Source organism: Amblyomma maculatum, chromosome 4 (genome assembly GCF_055883805.1).
Source record: "Amblyomma maculatum isolate TAMU_Amacu chromosome 4, ASM5588380v1, whole genome shotgun sequence".
In the NCBI taxonomy this organism is placed as follows: domain Eukaryota; kingdom Metazoa; phylum Arthropoda; class Arachnida; order Ixodida; family Ixodidae; genus Amblyomma; species Amblyomma maculatum.
The window spans coordinates 198,293,646-198,319,108 of NC_139347.1; the positions used below are offsets into that span (position 1 = coordinate 198,293,646).

General features: G+C 44.3%; 1 protein-coding gene across 1 annotated transcript in view; it reads right to left on the reverse strand.

Moving 5' to 3' along the window:
• Positions 1 to 461: 461 nt before the first annotated feature.
• Positions 462 to 25,463, reverse strand: part of LOC146193971 (cell adhesion molecule Dscam1-like) — a 121,740-nt gene continuing 96,738 nt past the window's right edge. The window contains exons 15-17 of the mRNA XM_084600663.1: positions 16,925 to 17,221; positions 6,355 to 6,534; positions 462 to 817 (exon numbers count right to left, since the gene is read on the reverse strand). Coding sequence (XP_084456789.1) covers positions 462 to 817; positions 6,355 to 6,534; positions 16,925 to 17,221 — 833 coding nt within the window. The remainder of the gene's footprint in view (positions 818 to 6,354; positions 6,535 to 16,924; positions 17,222 to 25,463) is intronic.

The following is a 25,463-nucleotide window of genomic DNA, read 5'->3' on the forward strand; positions in this document are numbered from 1 at the left end:
AGATAACCAGATGCAAATAAGGAAAAGCAAGAGGAAAAAAACGAAGTAACATAATCAAGGAGCTCCGGCTTTTGCGATATCTCATTTGGTTAGCTTCTCAGCGCCGCGTGTGTAAAAAAGTCGTTGGCATGTAATAACGCGAAAGCCTTTATAGGCTCATGAGTGCCCATCCATGCATGTGTGCGTTAGGGAGAAGTATCACACTTCGTCGCGAGATTCCACGCAATACCGCGAGATTGTAGCTTCAGCATCTGCTTAGGTCATCGGCCATGACTTGATCTTGGCATGACCATGTCCGATGACCGATGAGAATCACCCAGGCGATTCACGCGTATACAAAGCTGACCCCGCTGGGCATCCAATCCAGGTCGGGTTCGTGATAGGGACCACTTTTCTTCTGCACATATTGCGCACAGTTTCTGGCCTCAGATTTGTTTTCTCGTGAGCTATGCGGCTTTCCCTTAAAATGCCGAAGGTACGTGACCTACATTTGCATTGCTGAAAAAGGATCGCAAGGAAGATCGTGCCTGTTTCGGCGGGAATGGAACGTCGTAGGTGTGTTCGGGACGACCCGAGAGCGGCCCACCGTCACCCACAACTGCTCCGCCGCCACCACCGCCGCCCATGGAGGCGTTCGGATGGCCTCGGTGCGCTCCCCCTGAGGGAGAGTCCGCGTCCCCGGAGTACACCGAGATATGCGTGGTGGCGTAGGGCGAGGGAAAGTAGAGCGGGTCCCCACGAGGTGCCTCGTACACTTTCTTGCCCACCGACGTCATGGAGATGGAATCACCCTTGAGGTCGCCGCCGCAGGCTCGTTCTGCATGAAACAAAGGTTTGCTTTCGTTTCTTGGCCGCTTGTTACTTGAAACCTTGCTACTACTACCGTGATTAGTGCAAAAGTGCTGGCCGACGCTGAGCAATTAATAAAGTTCATTGCACTGCCTGAAAGCGCTCAATCAGGACCAAATTCATGCGGAATTGGACACTGACAAGCAACTATCACAACGGAGATGACAGTCAGAGATAACAACCAGCTTGCACTGCACCGCGGCGTTCTCCGCGTGGGTGTAAGCCGCTCATTCGTGAGTAGGCCCTGTTTCTCAAGACCTCCGATGAAAAAAACATGGTATGTAGTGATGCTTCACTACATTCTGTTTGAAAAGGTGGCACCAGGAAGACATGCTTAAGCACTTGTATTGACAAGCGCGTCGTCAGTGAAGACTAGGATGAAATTTATAGAGCATATATTGTGGGGAAGCATCTTAGCTTTCTTTATTTTTTTTTAAGAAAGCCATGATATTTCGCTCCTGCTAGAGTACGCACAGTAAAAAATGGTATGACCGCGAGTGGCACCATTAGTTAGCTATGAAAAAGCACTGAACAAAGGTAGAGGGGGGGGGGGGGGGGGGAGCCTCAGTTCACAGGTTGACTCAACGTTTCGACAAGTGGACTTGTCTTCGTCCGGGCCATGTCGTTCTCTGGATCATTAGTTTGCGCCACTCTTCATGCTGAATCAAAGCTGGCCCAAGCAGAGCCAAAATTGTTACGAGTTTCCTGCATGACAAATTCTAGGATAGGTGTTAGCGTTTTCGCGCAAGTCATGGTGTACGCGTTTTGAAAAACATTCATTAGATGCACTACCGCTTTCAGCAATAGCCATGTATTTTAGTAATATTTTATTATATTTATTTATTTATTTATTTAGATAGGAGTGGGTTTGACATCAAAATTCATAAACGCAGGCCAGTACGATTAAATTAGTGCAGCCTTAACATATTCCAAAAGAAGCAGTTTTAATTAATTTTATTTATATGTGTGTTCAGCATATATTTGAAAAGATATCTTATGGAGAAATCTACCCGGAATCATGACCGCTTCAGCAGCGCAGTACTGCCTTTATCAGCGTCATGCAGTGGTCAACAAGAGGCTAGCGGAGCCTTGTTGACGAGTGAAGCGAAAAGTGAAGCTATTCTTCGCCGCATGGTTTCATTTCAGAGCGGTCTTTCTCGCGCCGATTACAACAACCTGTCGAAAACAGTGGCTAACGCCTTTGCAGGACAGGATAGAAGCTTCATTGTGTGATCGATAAGGCAATACATGCAATTCATTGTAAAGAAAGGCTGCAACAGCAGATGATTGGTGAGCGTGCCCCTTTCTTGGACCGCTCTCCTCATCCTTGACAAATATATAGGGTATCGCATCCAGGGTGGTTTTACGTCGTGAAGAACATCCGTTATCACACTCTTCGGTCCCAGATTTTGGAGGTCAGGGTAGGATCGCTTTCGCGGTTCGGCGCGCCGAGCGCTCTCCCACTGACGGCCGCTTTCTCACCCGTACGGTCATAGACATTGCCCGCTTAGGAAACACATATGAAGCTTTGGCGCATTTGTTGTAATTGATGAAAACGCTGCTTGATGCGTCTGTTCAAGCGATGGAAGGGGCTTGTGCGTGACTGAACTGCCGAATTACCACAATCAGAGGTCTCTGTTCTGAGAATGGTGTACTTTATCTATTGCGTTCTGAGCTTAAACAACCTCAAAATTAGGTCCCGTAATTCATTGCATGTGTGCAGCTGTCAAAGCCTTGATGCTCGCTTTGATGAGAAGTACGGCGGTATTTCGGGCTCGCATCACGCCGCCTGGCAATTTAAGGCTTGAACACGTTAAGGTTATGTTTTTGTTTTTAGGAGGAGAGGGGAGGGGGGGGAGAAGTTTTAAGTTAAAAGATACAATGAAAAACTATGGTTGTGGTTGAATCGTATCCGGAATTAGAACACGAATGCACTAATTTTGTGCCTGGAGTGGTTCAAATTATGCTCAGGATATGTTTTTTCCTATCTAGTATCTTATATAATGTTTGTACTGGTCTAAATACCTTCTTTTAGGTGTTCATATTATGTTCGCCTGTCACCGCACGCCTCTAGAGGCCCTAGAACCTTAAGCTACAAAGTCTCTTTACCCAGCTTCACTCGTTTCTTTTTCTCATTAAATTTCTCCTCGCCTAATACCAAAGCTCACGATATAAGCTGCTTACTGGATAACCGCTCTGAATCCTAAGCTGTAGCGACTAAAGAGATTGGAGGTGAGAAATAATATGGAGTAAACTACTAGCAAAATGACAACTGGTAGAGTTCGTTGCCAAGGTCACCTGTAAGCACCGTGCTGCGTAAAGCGGTGTTTTCTTAATTAATGGAGTTTTAAGTTCTAAAGAAACAAACGTATAAACGAATTTAAGGTGCAGGCTCTAAATAATTCCAGCGCTGTTGACCTTAGCATACATCACCATTGAAGCGAGTGATACAATTACAGGCAGTCATCACTCTCAATTAAAGGTGTTTCGTTTGCTCTTAGCAGTGCTGCTCCCACATTCCGAGTTTGCGCCGCTTTCAAAATTGTTGATTTCGTCTTCTCCTGGAGTCGCATGATTGTTGGCAAAAAGTTATTCCGGAATCACGGCAGAATCTGCAGTGGCAAAATGCGCAAGCCTGAACGTTGCTGCTTCAATGGTATATCGTCGGCCCCTTGTAGAGATTTCACAATGTAGAAATTATGATAGCAGCTGCATCGTTGACGAGATTGCTCAGCAAGCTGCGCATGTTTTTTTTATTTTTTAAAAGGCTCATGGCGAAAATCTCGCGTTGGCGAGATTTGTCCGCGAAATGTATAGCGACCGTCCACGAATGACAGACACTGCGCGTTGTTTCCATTCAGGTACACCAATTATAGAACGTCGGCGAACCTTTATACGTTCAGTGGAACGCTGGTTGTGTTCGACAAGGGGCGTGCGATTTACTGTGTGCAGCATCAACGCTCAGGTTGTTGCATTTCTCTACTGCAGATACTGCAGTGCTCTCCGAACACAATGACGTCACATTCAGACGGCGGCATAGCTACGTCACTATTCCGTCGTCCTCATTAGTCACGTGGCCGGAAGTGATGCACCACTTGACCACATTGGATGTCATCATTACTCGGGTGTTGAGCGGTTTCGCAGTTCGCTTTTCAGCGGTTTCGGTGCTGCCTGTGTGGACGCCATTTTGCGATTGTGACGGACTATCATGCCCTGTGTTGGCTCGTCAACCTTCGCGATCCATCTGGTCGTCTGGCACGCTAAGCCCTTCGTCTGCAGAAGTACGACTTCACTGTTTCGTACAAGAGTGACCGCAAACCCGCCGAAGCAGACTGTCTTTTACGTCTTCCCCTTCCTACGACTGAATGTGACTCTGCTGACTACGACCACTACATCGTCTACGTCGTGCTCGAGTTTCCCGACGCCTCTGCTTTACCGACTGTGCAAGAGACCGAAATAAGCCTCGAGCCACCCCTTGCGGCGGCGTGGGATCCCACAGCTCCCAGCCCATTTTGTACCCGTGATGGCTTAATCCTGCACCGGCACGAATTTTCTACTTGTGACTCCCGAGAGTTACCGCTCGTGCATCCTGCGTGCCATGCACGACAACCCCACTTCCGGTCACCTTCTGCACGAGCCGTCCACCGTGCCCGCAACAGGTTTTATTGGCCGATGATGCGCCAGACGACTGAGCGATATGTGGCGAGCTGCACTGAGTGTCAACGGCACAAACGTCCGAAGTCCACGCCACAGGGCCTGCTGAATCCTGTGACTCCACCACATGGTGCATTTGAGAAAGTTGGAATCGACCTTACGGGTCCCTTCCCGAAATCTTCCGATCGAAATCGCTAGATCGTGGTTTGTGCCGAATATCTCACCCGCTACTGCGCTCTTCCTTCAGCCGCCGCTCACTACATGCCCTTGTTCTTTCTCCGTTCATTCATCCTCCGCCATGGACCTCCGCGAATGATCATCAGTGATCGAAGTCGCCACTTTATGGCAGATATTGCGGAAGAGCTTCTCTGTGTGTGCACGTCGCATTTTCGACATTCCACACTATATCACAAGCAAACCAATGGCTTCACGAGCGCACAAACCGCACAGTCGTCAACATGCTGTCTATGTACATCACATCAGACCACAAAAACTGGGATACCATAGTGCCGTTTATAACGTTTGCATTCAACACTTCAACACATGAGACGACCAGCTACAGCCCGTTCTTTCTTCTATATGCCATCCTTCCTCGGTATTGTTTAGGTACCATTCTTCCTTACTCCGTCCATGGCGAACCGTGCATCGCTGAAACTCTTTGCAGGGCCGAAGAAGCTCGTCGTCTCGCCCGTTTGCGAGTTCTCGCTCCGCAGGCGGAGTTCCAAAGCTCGGCTCGACAGCCGGCATAACCATGTGTCTTACGCCCCTGGAGACTTAGTGCGGCTTTGGCGACCTCTCCGCAAGCGTGGTTTAGTGCAGAAAACGTTGGCTCATTACGCTGGCCCTTCCGTCGAGCTCGACCGCGTCAGCGAAGTGAACTACCGAATAGCACGCATGACAGAAAGTGGTCGTTGCTCAGTCACAACCGAAGTCGCCCATGTGGCCCGGATGAAGCTGTGTTATTTCTGTGGGAACGAATAACTACATCGCCCGGGGAGCTTCGTCTGTCCAAGAGGACAATGTAGTAGTCCTGAAGAAGATGAATATATATATATATATATATATATATATATATATATATATATATATATATATATATATATATATATATATATATATACAGCATATTGTAGGCAGTACGACGGAAACATAGGGCTCTAAACTAACTATAGAAGCCCATAAACATGGTGCGGCTGTTGCTCTTTTTCTACCCATGCATCTCCTTTTTCCAAGACCTTAGACCCTCATAAATACCACTGGAGATCGCATAGCTCCAGGCCGCTCTATACAGCCCAGTCCGCTTCCATGCGCTTACACTGTGTGCTTATCCCAAATTTTTCTTACCAGTTCTTGCAAACTGTTATTGTCTACTTTCCAAAAAGAAAAAAAAGCAGGTCGTAAATCTGAAGCCGCTCAAACCAAATGCACCTGAAGCATTCATTTTCGTCGTAGTTTCAAAGCCTCTCCTTTCCACCATCAACAACAAAATAGCACTGGAACTTCAATATATATGATATAAGTTTATATTTTTACTTACCATCTGTGATAGGTTTACCGCATTCTCTTCATGCCCACATTAGCAAAAGGACTGTCGCCTTTTTCGAACGGTCTCGAAGTCATTATGTAGTACATTCTTACCTTTATATAAAATTTGCCACAATAAATAACAAAACCATTGAGCAGAAAACAGTACCTAAGAAATGCTAATCTATTCCGAAGTTAATAGTCACTTGTATGTCAACATCGTGGTTTTGAAGGTGTAAAACAAATTAGGCAAAATAGGCTTTAGCCAGTTGTTATTGGATTACAAAATTGCCACACACCAGACCTGCTTGCGCATCTTGAGCTTACCAGACACTTGAGCGGTGGCACCGTAATCGTGCGTTCTGGTTCGCCGGTTGCATATCATGTAGACGACGGCACCAATCACCAGCACCACAACGAATGCACATATGATGGGTACCACCAGAGTCACGCTACGGGGAAAGGCAGTGCTCTCTTCAGGGTGCAACGTCATCGGCGGTATGGTGGCTGAAATGAGACGAAAAGCATGTCACATAAGTGAGGCAGTCTCGAAGAGGTCGATGCTACATTTAAAAAAATCGTAAATGTGTAGATTACGTTAAAGCGTTAATGATGCTAGTTAAAAGCATCAGGACGGTACCTAATAAAAATAAATGGACGAAACACCAGTCACCGGGGCAGACGCATCCTTTCGACGTTAGAAGAAAGGCAGTGGGAAGTGCATGGTGCCTCGTCCTGACCTCGTGTTTTATATTAACCTCTGTCGCGGAACTATTTAACTAACATGACTTGTCAAAACCTATCCTGAAAAGAAATACTGTCGGCATGCACGGTAAAAGTCTTTCACTGGTATTTCCGTCGTCGGAGAGAAACAGCGGCAATGCGCACAGATTAACGACGTATGCTAACCGACTGGCTATATTGCACATGCGGGGCAGTACATAGAAGGAAAGTTAAACATGAGAAAGGTGACATTGCTAACAAAATATCGTCAGCTTGTTTCCTGTCCACGGCTCAAGTATTATGAGATGCCTACATCGAACTACAAATCTTGAAACGCTTGTTGTGCACAGCCTGAGAGTCCTGCATAATTTACCGGACTTGAGGGCTGCGCAAGAAATAACGAGGTATCTAACCATATCTCTAAGTTCTATGAAAAACGAGTTTCGCAAGACGAAATGGCCCTTAAAGCTCGTATTCGTGCTGTGGTGCTATGTATGTGGCGTGACATCTCGCTGCAGTTGTTAAACTGCAAACTGCCCGAACTTATCTACGAAACGGGAGTCTATTGTAGTGATACCTGAAAATGTTTTCCTCGTCAATTACATGTCAAATATCTCGAAGAGGAATCACGTCCTGTTATTTAAAGAAAATTAGCCCTCTAATTACACCCTGTTGTCTGCTACGTGCGTGGCAGGGAACGGGTGTAATTAATTATGTTTCGGAGGTCAAAGCTCACAAGTTGCGGAAAAAGTAATTTTCCCTGAGCCAATCGGTTCCAGACAAAATGAACTGCATGGAACAAGTCTAGAAATAAACGGAGACCGAGAACATGGAACACATTCACAGGAAAGCAGGAGCTCTTGTGGAGGATTCATCATGGTTTCGTGTCCAGATTGAAATAACGCTTTTAGAGGTGTGTATATCTGCCTTTTCTATTATAAGCTCCTCTCTTGGATGTGGTATTTTGAACGCAAGAGGAATTGTTAAAGCAAGCGACCTTGCCATAAAAATTATCAGCGGAAACCATTTTCAAACGCATTTGACAATATCGTGCTGCCTCTGTGAAATTTCGCGTCAGTGCCATATCCCTGTTCTTTCAAGTTAATTTATGGAGTCATTCGGAATCCACTTGAAGTCGGCAGGTGGTTGAAACATTATTTCTTGACGGTTAGGGAGCTAAGAATATCAGCGTTAACTAGTTGTTGATACCTTCGTTATAGGCTAGTGATGAATTGGGTGGTCAAGTGTACACCACCATAGATTCGCACCGCTTTTGAAATTCTGCTGGTGACGGAACGTGCAAGGCAGAACGGGTTGACGCTGAATTTGCTTTCAAATACCCAAGTGACAACATGATGGTTCGCCTATTTCTTGCTACAGCAGTCCTTGATTTCTCGGAATGCACTTCGATATATTTCACGTTGTTACTTTATATTCCTGGCACCCAGAAAATTCACGCCTGGATAAAATTATTGTTGAAACATTCTGTCAGCGTTTAGGGTTGCAATACTAGATTTTCATAGAGTAGCCGCTCGCGGTTTCGCTTACAACTTTTTTAAAACACTCTCTCCGGGAACCCATACTGCCCGCTAACAAAGACCGACTGAATGACACACCACGCACTTAAATATTTGATGTCACAAAAAGCCCACACGTGTTTTGGCTATGTGAAACCATGATACACCAGTCTACCGGCTTGCTCTCAGAATGCTTATCGTGAATAAATCAGGAGCTTGAAACTAACAGCTTTGGTCACTTGTATTTTCATTCGTATGTGCCAGTTCCAGTTCCATTCAAATGTACCAAACATTACTAAAGGGGCAAGTCGTCCGTTATCATGGCACTTGTAGTCACTTGTCATAACTGCTCTCAAAAAATGCATTCAAAAAGAGATGTTTATTTTGCGTAATGGGTTGCACAGCTGGAAATAAATACATTTTGCCTATCGCACGATTGTCTAAAATTCCTTCCATCAATTTTATTTTTTATCACCTACATTTGATTAGCTTTTCAAGGAAAGCCGCATGCTTTATTTGTATCCAAGTTATTCTATGTTCTGCATGTACCCCAGAAATTAGAGTATTTGCTCCAAGGTAAACTTGGATCCACAAATTAAGAATGACTACATTGCATACATTGAGTCTAGGTGAAATGTTGACTAAACTGACTATACAATCTCCGCAAAATATGGAGATATAACCAAATGATACCCTACGCAAATAAAATCATACATATGAAATTCGCCAGAGTAATCGAATCTTGAAAAAAGAACGTCTTCCGACAGTGACATGTTGCCTCATCCATCATTCTCAGTGCCTTTGTTATTTAAGATTAACTTAGCAAACAACAAAGGCTTCGTAATCCTTCTTTGTCAAGGTGCACCGTGCACGATTTTATTATATACCTTGATGCTGCTATACATTGAAGAAATAGCAGCAATGGAGGTTGCAAAGTAGGAAGAAGTGTTGTAAGAAGCAAATAAATCTAAACAAAACGATGCCAATTTTCGTTCTATGACGGACTCATATTTTGGGTTCAAATTATATTTTGACCTGTTTGTCTGTATCTGGCTACATTGCTGGTCTTTTCGTTTTCCTCAGCCTTAGCGGAAAGAATCGCAATTCTATCTTTGCACGTGTCTCGGAAGCCATGTTTCAAAAGCAGAAACAGGAGGCGATATATCGTCATGAGTCACAGGACTCTGTCATGTTTCGCACAAAGGTATGAAATATGCGCTATCCTATATACATGTTTCCAACGCTATCCGAGAGGAGGAACACGAATTTAGTGAAAACAGAATTGCCTGGGGTGTTAAACGTTTTTTTCTTTCCTGGTCCAAGGAAAACAATGTACCCGAGGCTGTCCAGAATAGAAATGGCAACAGCTTAAGAATTTTAGGCAAGAAAATGCTATCTCTGGCGAACATTTTGGATAAATATTCTGCTCTGCCCTGCCCACCTCAATAAATGTTAGCTGGGTGACGAGCTTGATGGCGACTCGTTCAGCGTGAGTTAAGAAGCACTCAAGAAGTATCTTTTGACTTTTATGATCACTGCAGTCTATGCGCTGGAACATAAACGCATACTCAGAAAGGGAAGACAAAGATGGTCGCACTTGTCATGGGTTGTAACTAGTCCTTTTCCCCCTCCCCCTTTCACCTCCAATTCATTTGCGAAATTGCCATTGAGTAGGCACCACTATCACGCTAAGGGGTGCCTGGGGTTACGTTGGGCACCACTTTTCAAGGCCCCTCTGGTCTCATGTTCGCTTTCCCTTTCCTTTATTTTTCCCTTTCTTTCCCTCTCTCTGTCCTCGACGCTAACAGGAGGACACTGCGATCTCGAAAAAACGAATGCGATAAAATCATCATCATCATCACTAGCCTGACTGTACTCACTGCAGGGCGAAGGCTTCTCCCATATTTCTCCACGTAACCCGGTTCTGTGCTAGCTGCATCCACTTGACCCCTGCGAACTTCTTAATCTCATCCGCCCACCAAACTTCCTGCCGCCCCCTGCTACGCTTTCCTTCCTTTGGAATCCAGTTTGTTACCCTGTGCGACCATCCGTTATCCTCTCTTCGCACTACATGTCCTGCCCATGTCCATTTCTTCTTCTTAATTTCCACTAGACTGTCGGTAACTTGAGTTATTTCTCTGACCCACTCTTCACCCTTTCTATCTCTTAATGTTACCCCTACCATTTTTAGTTCCATAGCCCTCTGGATTGTCCTCAACTTAAGTAGAACTCTCTTGGTTAGCCTCCAAGTTTCAGCCCCATAGGTGAGTACAAGTAAGATGCAAGTGTTGTATACTTTCCTCTTGAGCGATACTGGTAAGCTGCTAGTCATAATCTGCGACTGCTTGCCAAATGCGCTCCATCCCAATCTTATTCTTCTTGTTATTACCTTTTCATGGTCCGGATCTGCGGTTACTACCTCTCCTAAGTAGACATATTCGCCTACTACTTCCAGTACTTCGCTACCTAATGTAAAGTGCTGTTCCTTCCCGAGGCTGTTGAACATTACCTTAGTCTTCTGCATATTGATTTTCAAGCCTACCTTTCTACTTTTCCTGTCTAGGTCATCAATCATTATTTGCAGCTCATCCCTCGAGTTGCTTAGCAAGGCATTGTCATCAGCAAATCGCAGATTACTGAGGTATTCGCCATCTACCCTTATCACTAACTGCTCCCATTCCAAGTCTCTGAATACTTCCTCTAAGCAAGCTGTGAATAGTACTGGGGAGATTGTGTCTCCTTGCGTAACACCTTTCTTTATGGGAATTTTGTTACTTTCTTTATGCAGAACTATGGTTGCTGTGCAGCCACTATATAAATCTTCCAGCACTTTCGCGTACGGCTCGTCTACCCCCTGATTTCGCAATGCCTGCATCACCGCCGAGGTTTCAACTGAGTCAAATGCTTTTTCGTAATCAATAAATGCTATGTATAAGGGCTAGTTATATTCCGAACATTTTTCTATTACCTGATTGATGGTATGGATATAATCGATAATGAGTGCCGTTCCCGAAAACCTGCTTGATCCTTTGCTTGATTGCAGGTGCAGCGGTGGCGTAGCGGTAGAACATCCGCCTCGCATGCAAGAGGACCGGGGTTCAAATCCCGGTGCCGCGCAATTCTCCACCGGATAAAAAAAAAAATCCGCGTGTTGATGGAATTGCATAAACAGGTTTGGGGTGCGACCTGGTGCCGGTGAACACCTCCGGCAACGCACTCCCTCACCAGAACAGGAGTTGGCCACGCAGTAATTGGCCACTACCTCCTATGATAAGCTCCATAAAACCCCGGCCCTCAGTCACCAGCGGCTGCGGAACAACTGACCACGGCGGCGGTCAGATCTGTGACTCAGCAGGGGGGGCTAAGAAAGCCTGGCTCCGCTGGACAGGCCGCCATTGGAAACTGGCCCTGGCAACGTTTAATGCTAGAACCCTAGCTAGTGAAGCTAGTTTAGCAGTGCTGTTAAAGGAACTAGAGGGTATGAAATGGGATGTCATAGGGCTTAGTGAGGTTAGGAGGCCGAATGAGGCATATACTGTACTGAAGGATGGGCATGTACTGTGTTATCGAGGCTTACCAGAGAGGCGACAACTAGGAGTAGGTTTCCTTGTCAATAAGTATATAGCGGGTAATATAGATGAACTCTGTAGTATTAATGAGAGGGTTGGTGGCATCGTAATTAGGCCTAATAAGCGGTATAAACTGAAGGTTGTACAGGCCTATGCACCTACGTGTAGTTATGATGACCAGGCAGTTGAAAGCTTCTATGAAGATGTAGAATCGGCAATGCGAAAATTAAAGACGCAGTATACTGTACTAATGGGCGACTTCAATGCCAAGGTAGGGAAAAAACAGGCAGGAGACCAGGCAGTAGGTGACTATGGCATTGGGTCTAGGAATAGCAGGGGGGAGTTACTAGTTGAGGTTGCAGAGCGCAATAACTTAAGAATCATGAATACCTTCTTCAGCAAACGGAAGAACCGGAAATGGACATGGAAAAGTCCTAACGGGGAGACTAGAAACAAAATCGACTTCATAATGTGTTCAACCTCCGCCATTCTGCAGGATGTAGAGGTAATCGGGAAAGTGCGATGCAGTGACCAAAGGATGGTGAGGTCCCGAATTAGCCTAAATCTGAAGAAGGAACGCAACAGATTAGTAAGAAAGAAACCCATCAACGAATTAGCGGTTAGGGGGAGGGCAGAAGAGTTCAGGATCTCGCTACAGAATAGGTATTCAGCTCTAACTCAGGATGGCGACATTACCCTAGAGGCAAGGAACAATAATTTCAGAGATATCATTACTGAGTGCGCGATAGAAGTAGGCGGTAGGATAGTTAGAGGTAAGCTATCTAAGGAGATGAAAGGTTTGATTAAGAAACGCCAGAGTATGAAAGCTTCCAATCCAACAGACCAGATCGAATTGGCCGAGATATCAAAGCTAATCAATAAGCGCAAGGTGTCCGATATAAGGAAGTATAACATGGAGAAAATGGAGCATGCTATAAAGAACGGGGGAAGCCTTAAAGCGGTAAAGAAGAAATTGGGCATAGGCAAAAACCAGATGTATGCGATAAGGGACAAGGCGGGCAACGTCATCACTAATATGGACAAGATAGTCAAAGTAGCCGAGGAGTTCTATACAGATCTCTACAGTAGCCAAAGTAGTCAGGACCGTAATGAGATTGGCGGTAGGGAAGAACAGTCAGACGTTCCACCAGTGACGAAGGACGAGGTCAAGAAAGCACTAGAAACTATGAAAAGGGGGAAATCAGCTGGAGAGGATCAGATAACTACAGGTTTGCTGAAGGATGGGGGGGATATCGTGCTAGAAAAACTGGCCACCCTGTATACGCAGTGTCTGGTGTCATCGACGGTACCGGAAGCATGGAAGAATGCAAACATTATCTTTATTCACAAGAAAGGGGACTCTAAGGACCTTAATAATTACAGACCAATCAGCTTACTGTCTGTTACGTATAAGGTATTTACTAAGGTAATCGCTAATAGAATCAGGACAACCTTAGACTGCAATCAATCAAAGGATCAAGCAGGGTTTCGGAAACGGTACTCTACTATCGATCATATCCATACCATCAATCAGGTGATAGAAAAATGCTCGGAATATAACCAGCCCTTATACATAGCATTTATTGATTACGAAAAAGCATTTGACTCAGTTGAAACCTCGGCGGTGATGCAGGCATTGCGAAATCAGGGGGTAGACGAGCCGTACGTGAAAGTACTGCACAGCAACCATAGTTCTGCATAAAGAAAGTAACAAAATTCCCATAAAGAAAGGTGTTAAGCAAGGAGACACAATCTCCCCAGTACTATTCACAGCTTGTTTAGAGGAAGTATTCAGAGACTTGGAATGGGAGCAGTTAGGAAAAGGGTAGATGGAGAATACCTCAGTAATCTGCGATTTGCTGATGACATTGCCTTGCTAAGCAACTCGGGGGATGAACTGCAAATAATGATTGATGACCTAGACAAAAAAAGTAGAAAGGTAGGCGTGAAAATCAATATGCAGAAGACTAAGGTATGTTCAACAGCTTCGAGAAGAAACAGCAGTTTACTTTAGGTAGCGAAATACTGGAAGTAGTAGGCGAAATGTCTACTTAGGACAGGTAGTAACCGCAGTTCCGGACCATGAAAAGGAAATAACAAGAAGAATAAGATTGGGATGGAGCGCATTTGGCAAGCACTCGCAGATTATGACTAGCAGATTACCGGTATCGTTCAAGAGGAAAGTATACAACAGTTGCGTCTTGCCTGTACTCACCTATGGGGCTGAAACGTGGAGGCTAACCAAGAGAGTTCTACTTAGGTTGAGGACAACCCAGAGGGCTATGGAACGAAAGATGGTAGGGGTAACATTAAGAGATAGAAAGCGTGCAGAGTGGGTCAGAGAAATAACTCAAGTTACCGAAATTCTAGTGGAAATTAAGAAGAAATGGACATGGGCAGGACATGTAGTGCGAAGAGAGGATAACCGATGGTCGCTGAGGGTAACAAACTGGATTTCAAGGGAAGGAAAGCGTAGCAGGGGGCGGCAGAAAGTTAGGTGGGCGGATGAGGTTAAGCAGTTCGCAGGGGTCAAGTGGATGCAGCTAGCACAGAACCGGGTTAAGTGGAGAAATATGGGAGAGGCCTTCGCCCTGCAGTGGGTATAATCAGGCTGATGATGATGATGATGAGTCTAAGGTTGTCCTCATTTTTTTAGCGATTACCTTAGTAAATACCTTATACGTAACAGACAGTAAGCTGATTGGTCTGTAATTTTTAAGGTCCTTAGAGTCCCCTTTCTTATGAATGAGGATAATGTTTGCATTATCCATGGTTCCGGTACCGTCGATGACACCAGGCACTGCGTATACAGGGTGGCCAGTTTTTCTAGCACGATATCCCCCGCATCCTTCAGCAAATCTGTAGCTATTCTCTCTAGCTGATATCCCCCTTTTCATTGTTTCTAATGCTTTCTTGATCTCGTCCTTCGTCACTGGTGGAACGTCTGACTGTTTTTCCCTACCGCCAATCTCGTTACGGTCCTGACTACTTTGGCTACTGCAGAGATCTGTATAGAACTCCTCGGCTACTTTGACTATCTTGTCCATATTTGTGATGACGTTGTCCGCCTTGTTCCTTATCGCATACATCTGGTTTTTGACATATGCCCAATTTCTTCTTCGCCGCGTTAAGGCTCCCCCCGTTGTTTACAGCATGGTCAATTTTCTCCATGTTATACTTCCTTATATCGGCCACCTTGCGCTTATTGATTAGTTTTGATATCTGGGCCAATTCGATCTGGTCTGTTGGATTGAAAGCTTTCATAATCTGGCGTTTATTAATCAATATTTCGTCTCCTTAGACAACTTACCGGTATCCTTTGTAACTATCCTAACTATCCTAAAATATGCCACTGTAAAAAAAAAAAAAAGAAAACATTCGTTCCTAAGCGCTATTTCTTTGTGATACGGAGCGACATGTGGATTACGACAGACCTGTAATGAAGTGCTCAAAATTATTGTTGAACGCCTCGGGTTTGTCATTATCTGTTGAATATCGGCCTTAACCACTACGAGCCGATCTTAGAATCACAGTCTCCTAAACCAAACATCGTAGCTTGTGACTCACCGTGGAAAAGTTAAACTTAGCCGCTAATTAGCTGTTCCCTTTTCTCTGAATTCCGAAGTAGCTCACAGTAATTGGTAGATGTGTGTGAAGCGTTTAGTACTGCCAGTTCTGTCTAGTGGTAGGCGTTGATGTTCGGGAAAAAAAAATAGAATGTATAGTCAAGATTTATTTTTCACAGCACCTGGCCACAGACAGTGGTGGTTCTTTAATGCACACAGGAGGGCTTGGTAGGAGGCCTTTCACATTTATTTCTCCATACAGAGAACCTTTAACATATGATTTCGCTTCACCTTCGCCATATATTGCATTCATCTCCTTTCCCCCTCCACCCTTACACTTGAGATTACCCTCACTCTTTTTTTCATTTGCCTGGTAAACATCCCCCTGGTGCTGGGTAAATATCTGTACTTCTAGAAAAAAGAAAGATTTTCGAGCTGTGCTTTTAACAATACTTGGGTTGCAATAACGGCACTCTACGTAACATATGCAATACGAAAACATGAGGTAGGTGCACCAGAGACACTGCGCTGGTTACGCTTTCGGGCAATATCGCAGCCCTTTTCTAAGTCTGCCATTGGTTCGCAAAGCACCAAGTGTACTTTGCTGCATAAGCCTCAAATCATTACAAGTCACTACGTATCCTTAGATGGCGCTGAAGCTGTTGCATGGCTAAAAAGCACGCACCGTTGTCGCCATCACTAACTCTACTCTTTGCTTGCACAGTATTATATTGGTAGAATGTGTCAAGAACGTTGAAAGGTGTCCTATTTACTCTGTGCACTGGTCAGATACGTTGGACGTAGTAATATAATTGGGAGAAAAGCCGCTACAATAGCAGTAGTGGTTCAAATGCGTCACTAGACGAAGAGGCATTGTCGAGTGCCTCATGGCATTGCCTAAGCCAGCGATTATTTTTTTAACACTTTCCTGCCATGCTGCAAGGTGAGACTGTGATGGCAAAGTGGAAGTTCGTCTACGCTAACGTTAGATTATAAGTTGAACGAAAGGCCACGGACTTATCAAGACATTGCCTTGTGCTCCTTCTTCTCTTGCGATTGCAGTCACCATAGAAAGTAAATTTCTTAGTATAACCTCGCATTTTACAGTGCGCCTAACAATGTTTCACTTGACTCAGTGTGCTTTGTGTGATTAGAGCATATCACTATGGGTTGTTTCAGTCAGATCAGGTTTCTGCTGCGGGTGTTCTTTGAGCAGTATCGTTAGTCTTTGACTTATAAAAAGATCAAGCGCAGATGACTCTAAGGGCAACCCAAACCCCTTTTGACTAGGAAAAATCTCTTTGCAAGATTTTAATGAGCTGTGCGTAAATGGCTGCAGCACCTTACGCGTATTACCTACCTTAAAAATTACCATAAAATTATAAAATGTTTCTTTTTTTACGAGGTAATAAAGATAACATCAGCGCTCTTACAACTTTGCATTCTCTAGGTACCGGACTCTTTGGTGTACATTTCACAGCAGCGATCACCCATTCTGCTCAGTGAAGATCCCTGTACGAACCTCCTCCAGGTGTGAGCGTGGCGAAGACGAATTGCGCTTCTGTGGAGCCGGCGTCGTTTGTGGCAGACATGAGAAGATGGTACCAGGAGCCTGGATGCAATCCTCCAAGTGTGTACGTATCGGAGGCGGCCGAATCGATAGTCTCCGGCACAGGCGTCCACTCACGCTGGCCACGTAGCTTGTACTGCAACGTGAAGAAGCGGATCGGGCAGCCACCATCTTTCCACGAGCGAAGGTTGAGCTGTACTGCCGTGGAATTGCTGGAAAGCAGCTCGCCCTTTTCTGGAGCCAGGGGTGCTGCGATAGACAAGAGGTGGAAAATGGATTATTATTATTATTTTTTTGCCACGGGTGGAAGCTGTCCCCATGCAGTTCATAGGCAGTGATCATGCAATTACGCACAAAGGGTGCCGTCAAAGCACCCCGAAGCGAGTCGGAAGTCGAACTAGGCAGGGAGAGTAGTGCCCCGAGTAAACATATGTAATTTTGCCGACATATAAAATTCACAGCCAGAATCAAGTTTGTAAAACCGAAAATAACGTTGAGACGTATCGATAATTGCGATAACTGCACCCGGTCTTCTGTACTGAACAGCCTAAATTCATATATTGCTTTCTGAATCAACACCGCTTCGAAAGTGAAGAACCATCGAGCTGCCGTGCAAACCAAGCACCTGCTGTTTTGCGTTCCGCTCACTCAGCTTGAGTGAAACTGTAGTGTGCAGAAGCTTGAAATAGAGACGTCAGTCGTTATTAATTTCTTCAGGCTATTCACACCTCCATGTAATGTAAGAGCGACGTGCACCATGACCACAGAGCACACATGACTGCGCCATCGTTAGATGCATACTATTGCAACAAAAGGTCCATCTGATCTATAGCCGTAGCAGCTCTATCCTTGTTAGTTTTGTTTCATGAGCCAAGCAGCAAAGCGACGTTAGACGCGATGACCCCGTCATGCCTTCTATGTCTTCTCATCGTTTCCGGTGACACTGAAGAAAACCCTCCACCTAACACCCGTTCTGCGTCCGCAGATGCCTCATCAGAAATACTGACTGTCTTAGAAGAAATCAGAGCCGGTCAAACCACCCTTGTTAGCAAGATGAAAGCTATAAACACAAAATTGGCCCAATATGGCGCAAACTTTGCTGAAATAAACAAACGAATGGCTAAAATTGAAGAAAAATGCCTCTCTCAAGTCGCTATCAAGGCCGAAGTTGGTAATTTGAGGATACTTGTTGACAACCATGAGTAAAAGGTCGGCGTCCTAACAGCCAGATTGGATAGTACTGAGGACCAGTCTCGCCGTTCCATTATTATTTTTTCAACGTTAAAGATATCGCTTAGGAGCCGTGGCATGACTCCTAAAAGAATATTAGTAAGATTTGCAAAGACAATAGCGACATTTCTATCCAACCTGTCGATATTGAGCGCTCACATACGCTCGGACGCTACCAGGCAATCAAAAATAGATCAATAATAGTAAAGTTTTTTTCATTTCAAAACAAGGGAAACTATAATGTCGAATGGCAAACACCTTAAACGTTCTCCATACTCATTATCAGGGGTTTACGTACTCATCCAGAACGCGTTTGGCTTGCAAATATCTCCTCGAATTTTCTAAAACACTACCCAAGAAATATAAACTCACTACAACAAGCTTACTCTACATAACTGCCCGTACGTGTTCAATCACCCTTCACAGACAGTTGTCCCGCTCCAACCATTACATGGCACCCCTACCCCATGTACACCATAGGTAGATGCTATTCCAAGCCCTGAGACTCAAACTAAATCCGTCGCTTTCCTTTACAGTAACATCCGTAGTATTTTAACAAAACTACATCCCTGACAGAGCCTTATTAACACAACAGTTAGTAGAATAGTTTTCCAAACTGAAAACATGGTTGAATCCTTTAGTCGCTAATGCCGAACTATGCGCTATTTTCCTCAGCTTTGACATTTCCGACATGATCGGGCCGACAAGTGAGGTACTCATGAAAGCCTGCTCTGCTGCCCCATAAATATTAGCTCCAATTTGGAGCTCATATTCGTTCATTCTAAAGCCACTAACCCACCCATGACAATCGGCTATGGTTACCGCTCCCCAGGTGCGGACGCTTCATTTGTAACACAATTCCACAATACGCTCCATTCCATAACACCCAAACACTCCCTTACGCATACCCAGTGATTTTAATTTTCCTTCAATAACATGAAACAATCTCGGGATGACATTAGGTAAGCAGAATGTCGAGAGCGATTCCCTTAATACGTGTCTCGCGTTTGGTTTACAACAAATGGTTGCCCATTCCTACCAGACAAAAAAACCACTCATCTAACGTCTTTGACCTCATGCTTACTTCATCATCATCATCATCATCAGCCTGATTATACCCACTGCAGGGCGAAGGCCTCTCCCATATTTCTCCACTTAACCCGGTTCTGTGCTAGCTGCATCCACTTGACCCCTGCGAACTTCTTACTTCTTACTTACTAATATTATCAGGATGCTTACTTCGCATCCTGATAATATTTCACCACTTAAGGCCTCAGCGACCACTCTGTAATCAACGCCACCTGACACCGCACGTTAAATGAAGTAATGAAATCATTAACGCGCTATGGTAAAGGCGACTTCGATAAGATAAACGGCAAAATAACGCAATTTAGTTATTCTTTCCGTACCAATTTCTCGCATCGCACAGTTGAAACACAAAATGGAGAAACTTATCCAGTTGCACATTCCTACAAAAAATTGTGGTCTAATCGCTGATCACCCGAGGTTCGGGCCGGTCTTAAAAGGTTTTTTTTTGGGTTAATGAATAGAAAACTGCTTGTCGAGTCGAGCTTTATTACGTGTGAGGGAGTCCTACCTACAACCTCTGGTCATTAAAACCGTAACGATGGTGTAACTTCTGGGGGCCGTGACTATAAATAGCTAATTGGTGTTGACAAAGTAAAGGAGCATGTATCTGTCACACTTCTCAGTGGACAGCTGAACCGCACAATGAGGAAGGGAGGGAGGTGACAGTCAAAGAAAGAAGTGCGATACTGGAGGGCTGCGGAATTTGCATCAAAATAGCTTGGACGTCAATATAGCCACGGAGACGTGCAAACGGCGCGTACCGTCTTTGCCAAAAGTAACCAGGCTGCGTGTTCCGCTTCTCAGTCGGGTAGCAGAAAATTCGTACCACTTCTGACGCTGTTAATCTGCGCAAAGTAAAGGCGAGCTCCTGTCCTCACTTCTTAACAAGTTGTCATACCAGAGGAATCCATGTTGACTTTACAATACAAGCGAGAAGCAAAACATGCAGCCTGGTTACTTTTGACAAAGACGGTACGTCAGAATAGCGAAATAAAAAAAATCAAAGTGCCCAGTTTGTGTCGATTTAGATTAGGAACGTGTAATTAAGGCTCATTATAGCTTAACATCACCGAAAAACGTATAATGTGGGCTGTATGCTTCTACCGTTCAAATAAATTTTCGCGTCATTGTCGTGAGCAAAAAACGCCAGGTCTTCGAAAGGGGTTGATGTCATTCGAAGCCCTCATGTGAACTGGAGACCGCATCAAAAATGATAACAGCGCCTGCAAACAATGCGAAGCACGTTCCTTCTCCTCGCGTGTGTTTCTCGGTAAAGGTTACGCTTGAGTAAACTACTCCGAGTAGAAAAGCACTAAACAGCATAGAAATCCCGTAGCGATGTCACGACGCTTTCATATATAACAGGGACACCGGTCTCGCAACTCATTCAATTCATACCAGGCTAACAGACCAGGTGTGTAGACCACGGGAAGTAGTCACAGAATTTGTAGAGCCACATAGGTGAATTTTTAAGTGACGTTGAAATGTGTAATTGGGTGTCATTATATAGCTTCGCTGTCCAACCACGTTCACAGCGTGGATTTGAGCCACATTTTTTTTGGACAAGGGTATGACACCTGGTGACTTTTATGACGAGCTGAAAATGAGGCGTATTCCCTGTAAGAGGTGAAAGTAAACAGTAGAGTCGATGTAAAAGAGCTGAAGAAAGGGGATGAAAACAGTGGCGTTATAGAATTTCGCCACTCGTCTTCTTTCGCTGCGCGGTTCCAGTATATAATGTCTTTAGTCACGATCCGCTATTTCATGCACTAAAGCATAGTCGCATTATGGATCGAAGCTCTGGTGCCAGAATGAGCCTTCTACAACACAGCTTCCCCTCGCTAAACAACAAAAAAACAAATATCTCAGAGCTAGTGGCGGCACCATCGTTTATACCACGGCCTCAGTACTGAAAAGATCCGAAGTCTGTTCCGTATTTAATCTATTTGCTAAAACACTAGATGGCCTAAGAGTGCAATGTAGGTGTAAGCGAAGCTTTAGGATAGGTGACTATTAAATTGCAGAGTTGTTAAGACGAGTTTTCCTTAAAAAAAAAAAAAAAAGAGCCAGGAAAATGTCGCCAAAGCACATTCAGAGGCCTCTAATGCTCCCAGCTGGGGATAGAGAGGTATTTAATGGACTTTACTTGAGTGCTTGTTTTCCTCTGCGCGCAGCAAAGCAATCGCACGTCCAGTGTCGTACTATTAACGCGATCGTAATGATCATTAACCGGCTTTCATCGCAGAAAAACATATTCATTTGATGTTCGAAAACCTCCTTGGCAACATCTCGTCTCAGTTTTGGGAATCCGAAGCAGTTAAACATTGCGTCAAGACGTGTTCCTCACTAAATGGACTTCGACAGATGGAATTGCACCACGTGCCCTATCTCACTTAGAGTTGCACAGAGCAACCTAGATTAAAGGGAGGCCGACTCCATTATTTCAACATATCGCTTACCGAAGCTTCCTATTTCTCGACATTTTTCTGCTTCTTTTTGCTTGCTTTTACTTGGCCGCGAGAGGCTAAGGTTCTTCTAAGTACGAGAGGGCTGTTTGATTGCTGCGACTGTCGGACTTGCTTTTGGTAAAAAAATTACAAGGCACTTAGGCGACTAAAGTGGTGAAAGGCGAAAGCGTGAGTGCCGCATTCTGCTACACATTTGTAGCTAATGTGGCGATGAATAATGCTTCCAGTAAAGAGGGTGGCTACAGTTTCACATTCCTTCCTTCCTTTACGGGATGGTACACGTGTACGAGGAGAATTGTGACAGATACGGCGCCTTTTCTATCCTGTAAATCAATTTCTAACGCCGCTGATGCCTGCTGTACTAACGCCTCCTATCAGTGTAAAAACATTCATTGTAAGGCGCTATATTATTGGGGACACTAAAGCTCATCCTTTAAGGGTATGACGCGAGAGCGTAAGCTACCAGCCCACATGTGTAGATGGACGGATATATTGTCAAGCTTCAGCAAAGCCGTATGAACGTGCCTGCCTGTCGTAGGAGTAACGAGAATGCAAATGGTTCTGACAGGCTGACTCTGATATCACCCTCCGATTTGAATGGAGCGACCCGAGTTGGCAGCTCATTGTTGACTTTCGCCTAAGAAAGCATGTTCTCAGTTTTCAATTAGCGCCTTTTCACCTCTAACCAGCTAGAACCCGCTCAGATATAGAAGCGCACGTATTGACGACCACCTCACGTCAACCGTAAGAATCAGTAATTATTTATTTGTGTTTTTGCAGAATAAAGGAAGTATAATAACGTACGAAATGCTTCAACTACCCACTGTAGTAAGGAATTTATTTCTCTGATAGATTCATTTCTGCCACGGCCTGATTACAGGGTCATATTATATACTCAGTGCACTACTAGAAATTTTCGCCGCTGATTACACTGGCGATGGAGGCACGTAGGTGGTGCCACTCGTGGGAGGCTTAAGCGAATGTTCGCGCATGGCTGTGAAATAATGAAAACTCTCTTTGAACTTTCTTGTTACCTTGCTTTTCTGAAAATAGTGGCAGTATGGCATGTGGAAATGTCGAAAAAGTGTAAACATGACCCGAAGTTTCCCATTCTGAGCACTCTGAGCCGCTTCCGGATAAGAGGCACCCTTCAGCATATTGGAAAGTACGTTACTTTAGTGTTGGAATTGTTTTTTTTTTCGTCAGCCGCGGAATATTTTAAGCTTCGCAGAAAAGACCTCAACGTGTAGCCGTTGCAGCAAGAATAGCGCCCAAGGTGAAGCCCACAGCTCGCACTGACCCTACTCTGTAACGAAGGCATTTTCACGATTCCGTAGCACTGAGGCGTAACTCTGCAGATGCAAGTGACAGCATTTTGAAAAAGAAAAGAAAAGAAACCGCTGATCCTGGCCTATCGCACGCGCCTGACTGCAACCTTCGTTTCCACTGTAGCAAAGGGGATTTTTTCGCACATCTTTTAATGGACTTCTCTTTGTTTACGTGCCACACAGTTGGCAGCCTTCCGCAAGACATCCCTTAATCAGCCTTGCAGTTGTACAACAAAGTACGTAGTCCGAAGCGCTGCACGTGTGCTTGTTTTCTTTTTTTACTCTTTTAGTGAGTAATACATTTAGCATGATTATCTCTTTGAATATGGTTAATTGGGTTTAATATCCTACCTGGGCTACATGGACCGCTGTAGAGGCGGCTTTGAATGAATTCGACATTTGAATCAAAATTGTTTATTTCACATGCACCGATATCGCACAGCATGATCCTTTTGCGTTTTGCCTACATCGAAACACGGCCCCGCAGCTGGGATTGAACCCAGATCTCCGGCTTAGTGCCCTCTGTACCTTTTGAATACTCTTTTTGACGGAGCAAAGCACTAAACCTATGATATCAATTTTTGTTCTCCCATTTGTAGACTGAATATATTTAATACTTTTTTTTTAAGAATTGTGCTTCTCTTAACTTTTTTTTAGAACTTTTTCTTCCATAAGCAATATATGTCCAGTTTTCCTAGATAGTGCATACAGCTAGCTAGTTTGGTCGAGAACAGATCCCTGTTGTAAGAATCCAGAATCGAGAAACGTGTCGGGAAAAATTAGTACGTGCTGATTTATCAAAACTGTGACTCGGCCGTTTGTTGTGCAGCGTTAAGGGTGGTTTCATATTTCCATTTAGTACCCATCAGGTATGCAAACTGGAGGCTAGCTTATGATTGATAGCTAACATGAGCGCATAAGGACGGACGCAGAGAGTACAGGGACGCAAAGCGCTTTTGTTAGCTATGTATTCCTACCAACTCACCCAGATATCTGCGTTAGAATCGAGTCAGAATCGACCACATGTGCACCTCTAATATTATGCCGTTCATTGTAAGTTTCTCAGATGAGTAAGTGAGAGAGAAGCTGTGTCTTTAATTTCAGTGAAAACCAAAGAAAATAAAGGTGTTAATACTTTCCAAAACGCTGCGCCACTCTCTCACACTACCGAAAATTCACAGACTTAAAAGGGCATGTTAAAGGTGCTATCGCGTCTACTCTTATGGAAGAGCTTAAGCATACTCTTAATTCCAGTGCTCTGTGTTATCAAAAATGAAAATATATTTGCTAAAGACTCATTTGCTGCAATAAAATATATTTTAATTTAAAGATGCAAAAGATTCACGCACACCGCCGCTCTATGATCCCCTTGATTAGACGTGGAAAACACGTAGAAGCGTTGGAAGCGTTGCACCTTGCGTGTTGCAATGTGTTGTTTTACTCTGGTTTCATAGAATAGCATCTTTGCGCCGTTGCTCTTCTGCTTATAAGAGCAAGCGGCAGCATGCGGCCGCTTTTCGACTGAGCCGAAAAGCCAGACACCCATGCGTTATTAATCAATCAATCAATCAATCAATCAATCAATCAATCAATCAATCAATCAATCAATCAATTCTTGCTTTCTTAGGACTAAACGCCGTGGCAAAGGCTTGACTTTGGTCCAGGCTCCTTACAAGTTTGCTTTTGAACAGGTACGGCCATCGTATCATTGCTTCGCAGGTAAGTACAAATAATAAAAACACGTGTTACTTCATCGAGTATACGGTAATTATTAAAATTATATATCTTGATATAAACGAACAAAAGTACTTAATGTTACATAACAATATACAGCACATGGTCAATAAAGAATTTTATGCACACCACGTATGCAAACTTGTTAAAAACAATTTAATGTCGGCATTGAATTCAGTAAGTAGGTTAAATGAGGCTTCGCTCAACATATTTAACAACTGTTTACAGTACTTCACCCGTGGTGTCGGCACATTCCATATTTCACGATGCAATGTCAGTACACATTGTGGAACCCCATGTGGTCGAAAATTCTGGAGTCCTCCTCTACGGTGTCTCTCATAGCCCGATTCGCTTTGGGACGTTAAACCTCACAAACCCCAAGCCAAACCTAATTTGGTAACAAAGCTGGCTTATATAGATAACAAACTGAGTTAATGTCTAGAACTGCCGGCTACAGTAAAACACATTACAAATTGCATTCAGATGATAACAGATACATTTGATACTATCTGACAACGTTTGGCAGTGAGAAGGGTATAAAGATGCAGAACAACGAGGGGATATCATCAAAAGTTTAAATGCACCGCGAGAACCGAAGCAGCTATAAGTGGATGTTGATGGCCTTGAGTGGCGCAGCAGGCG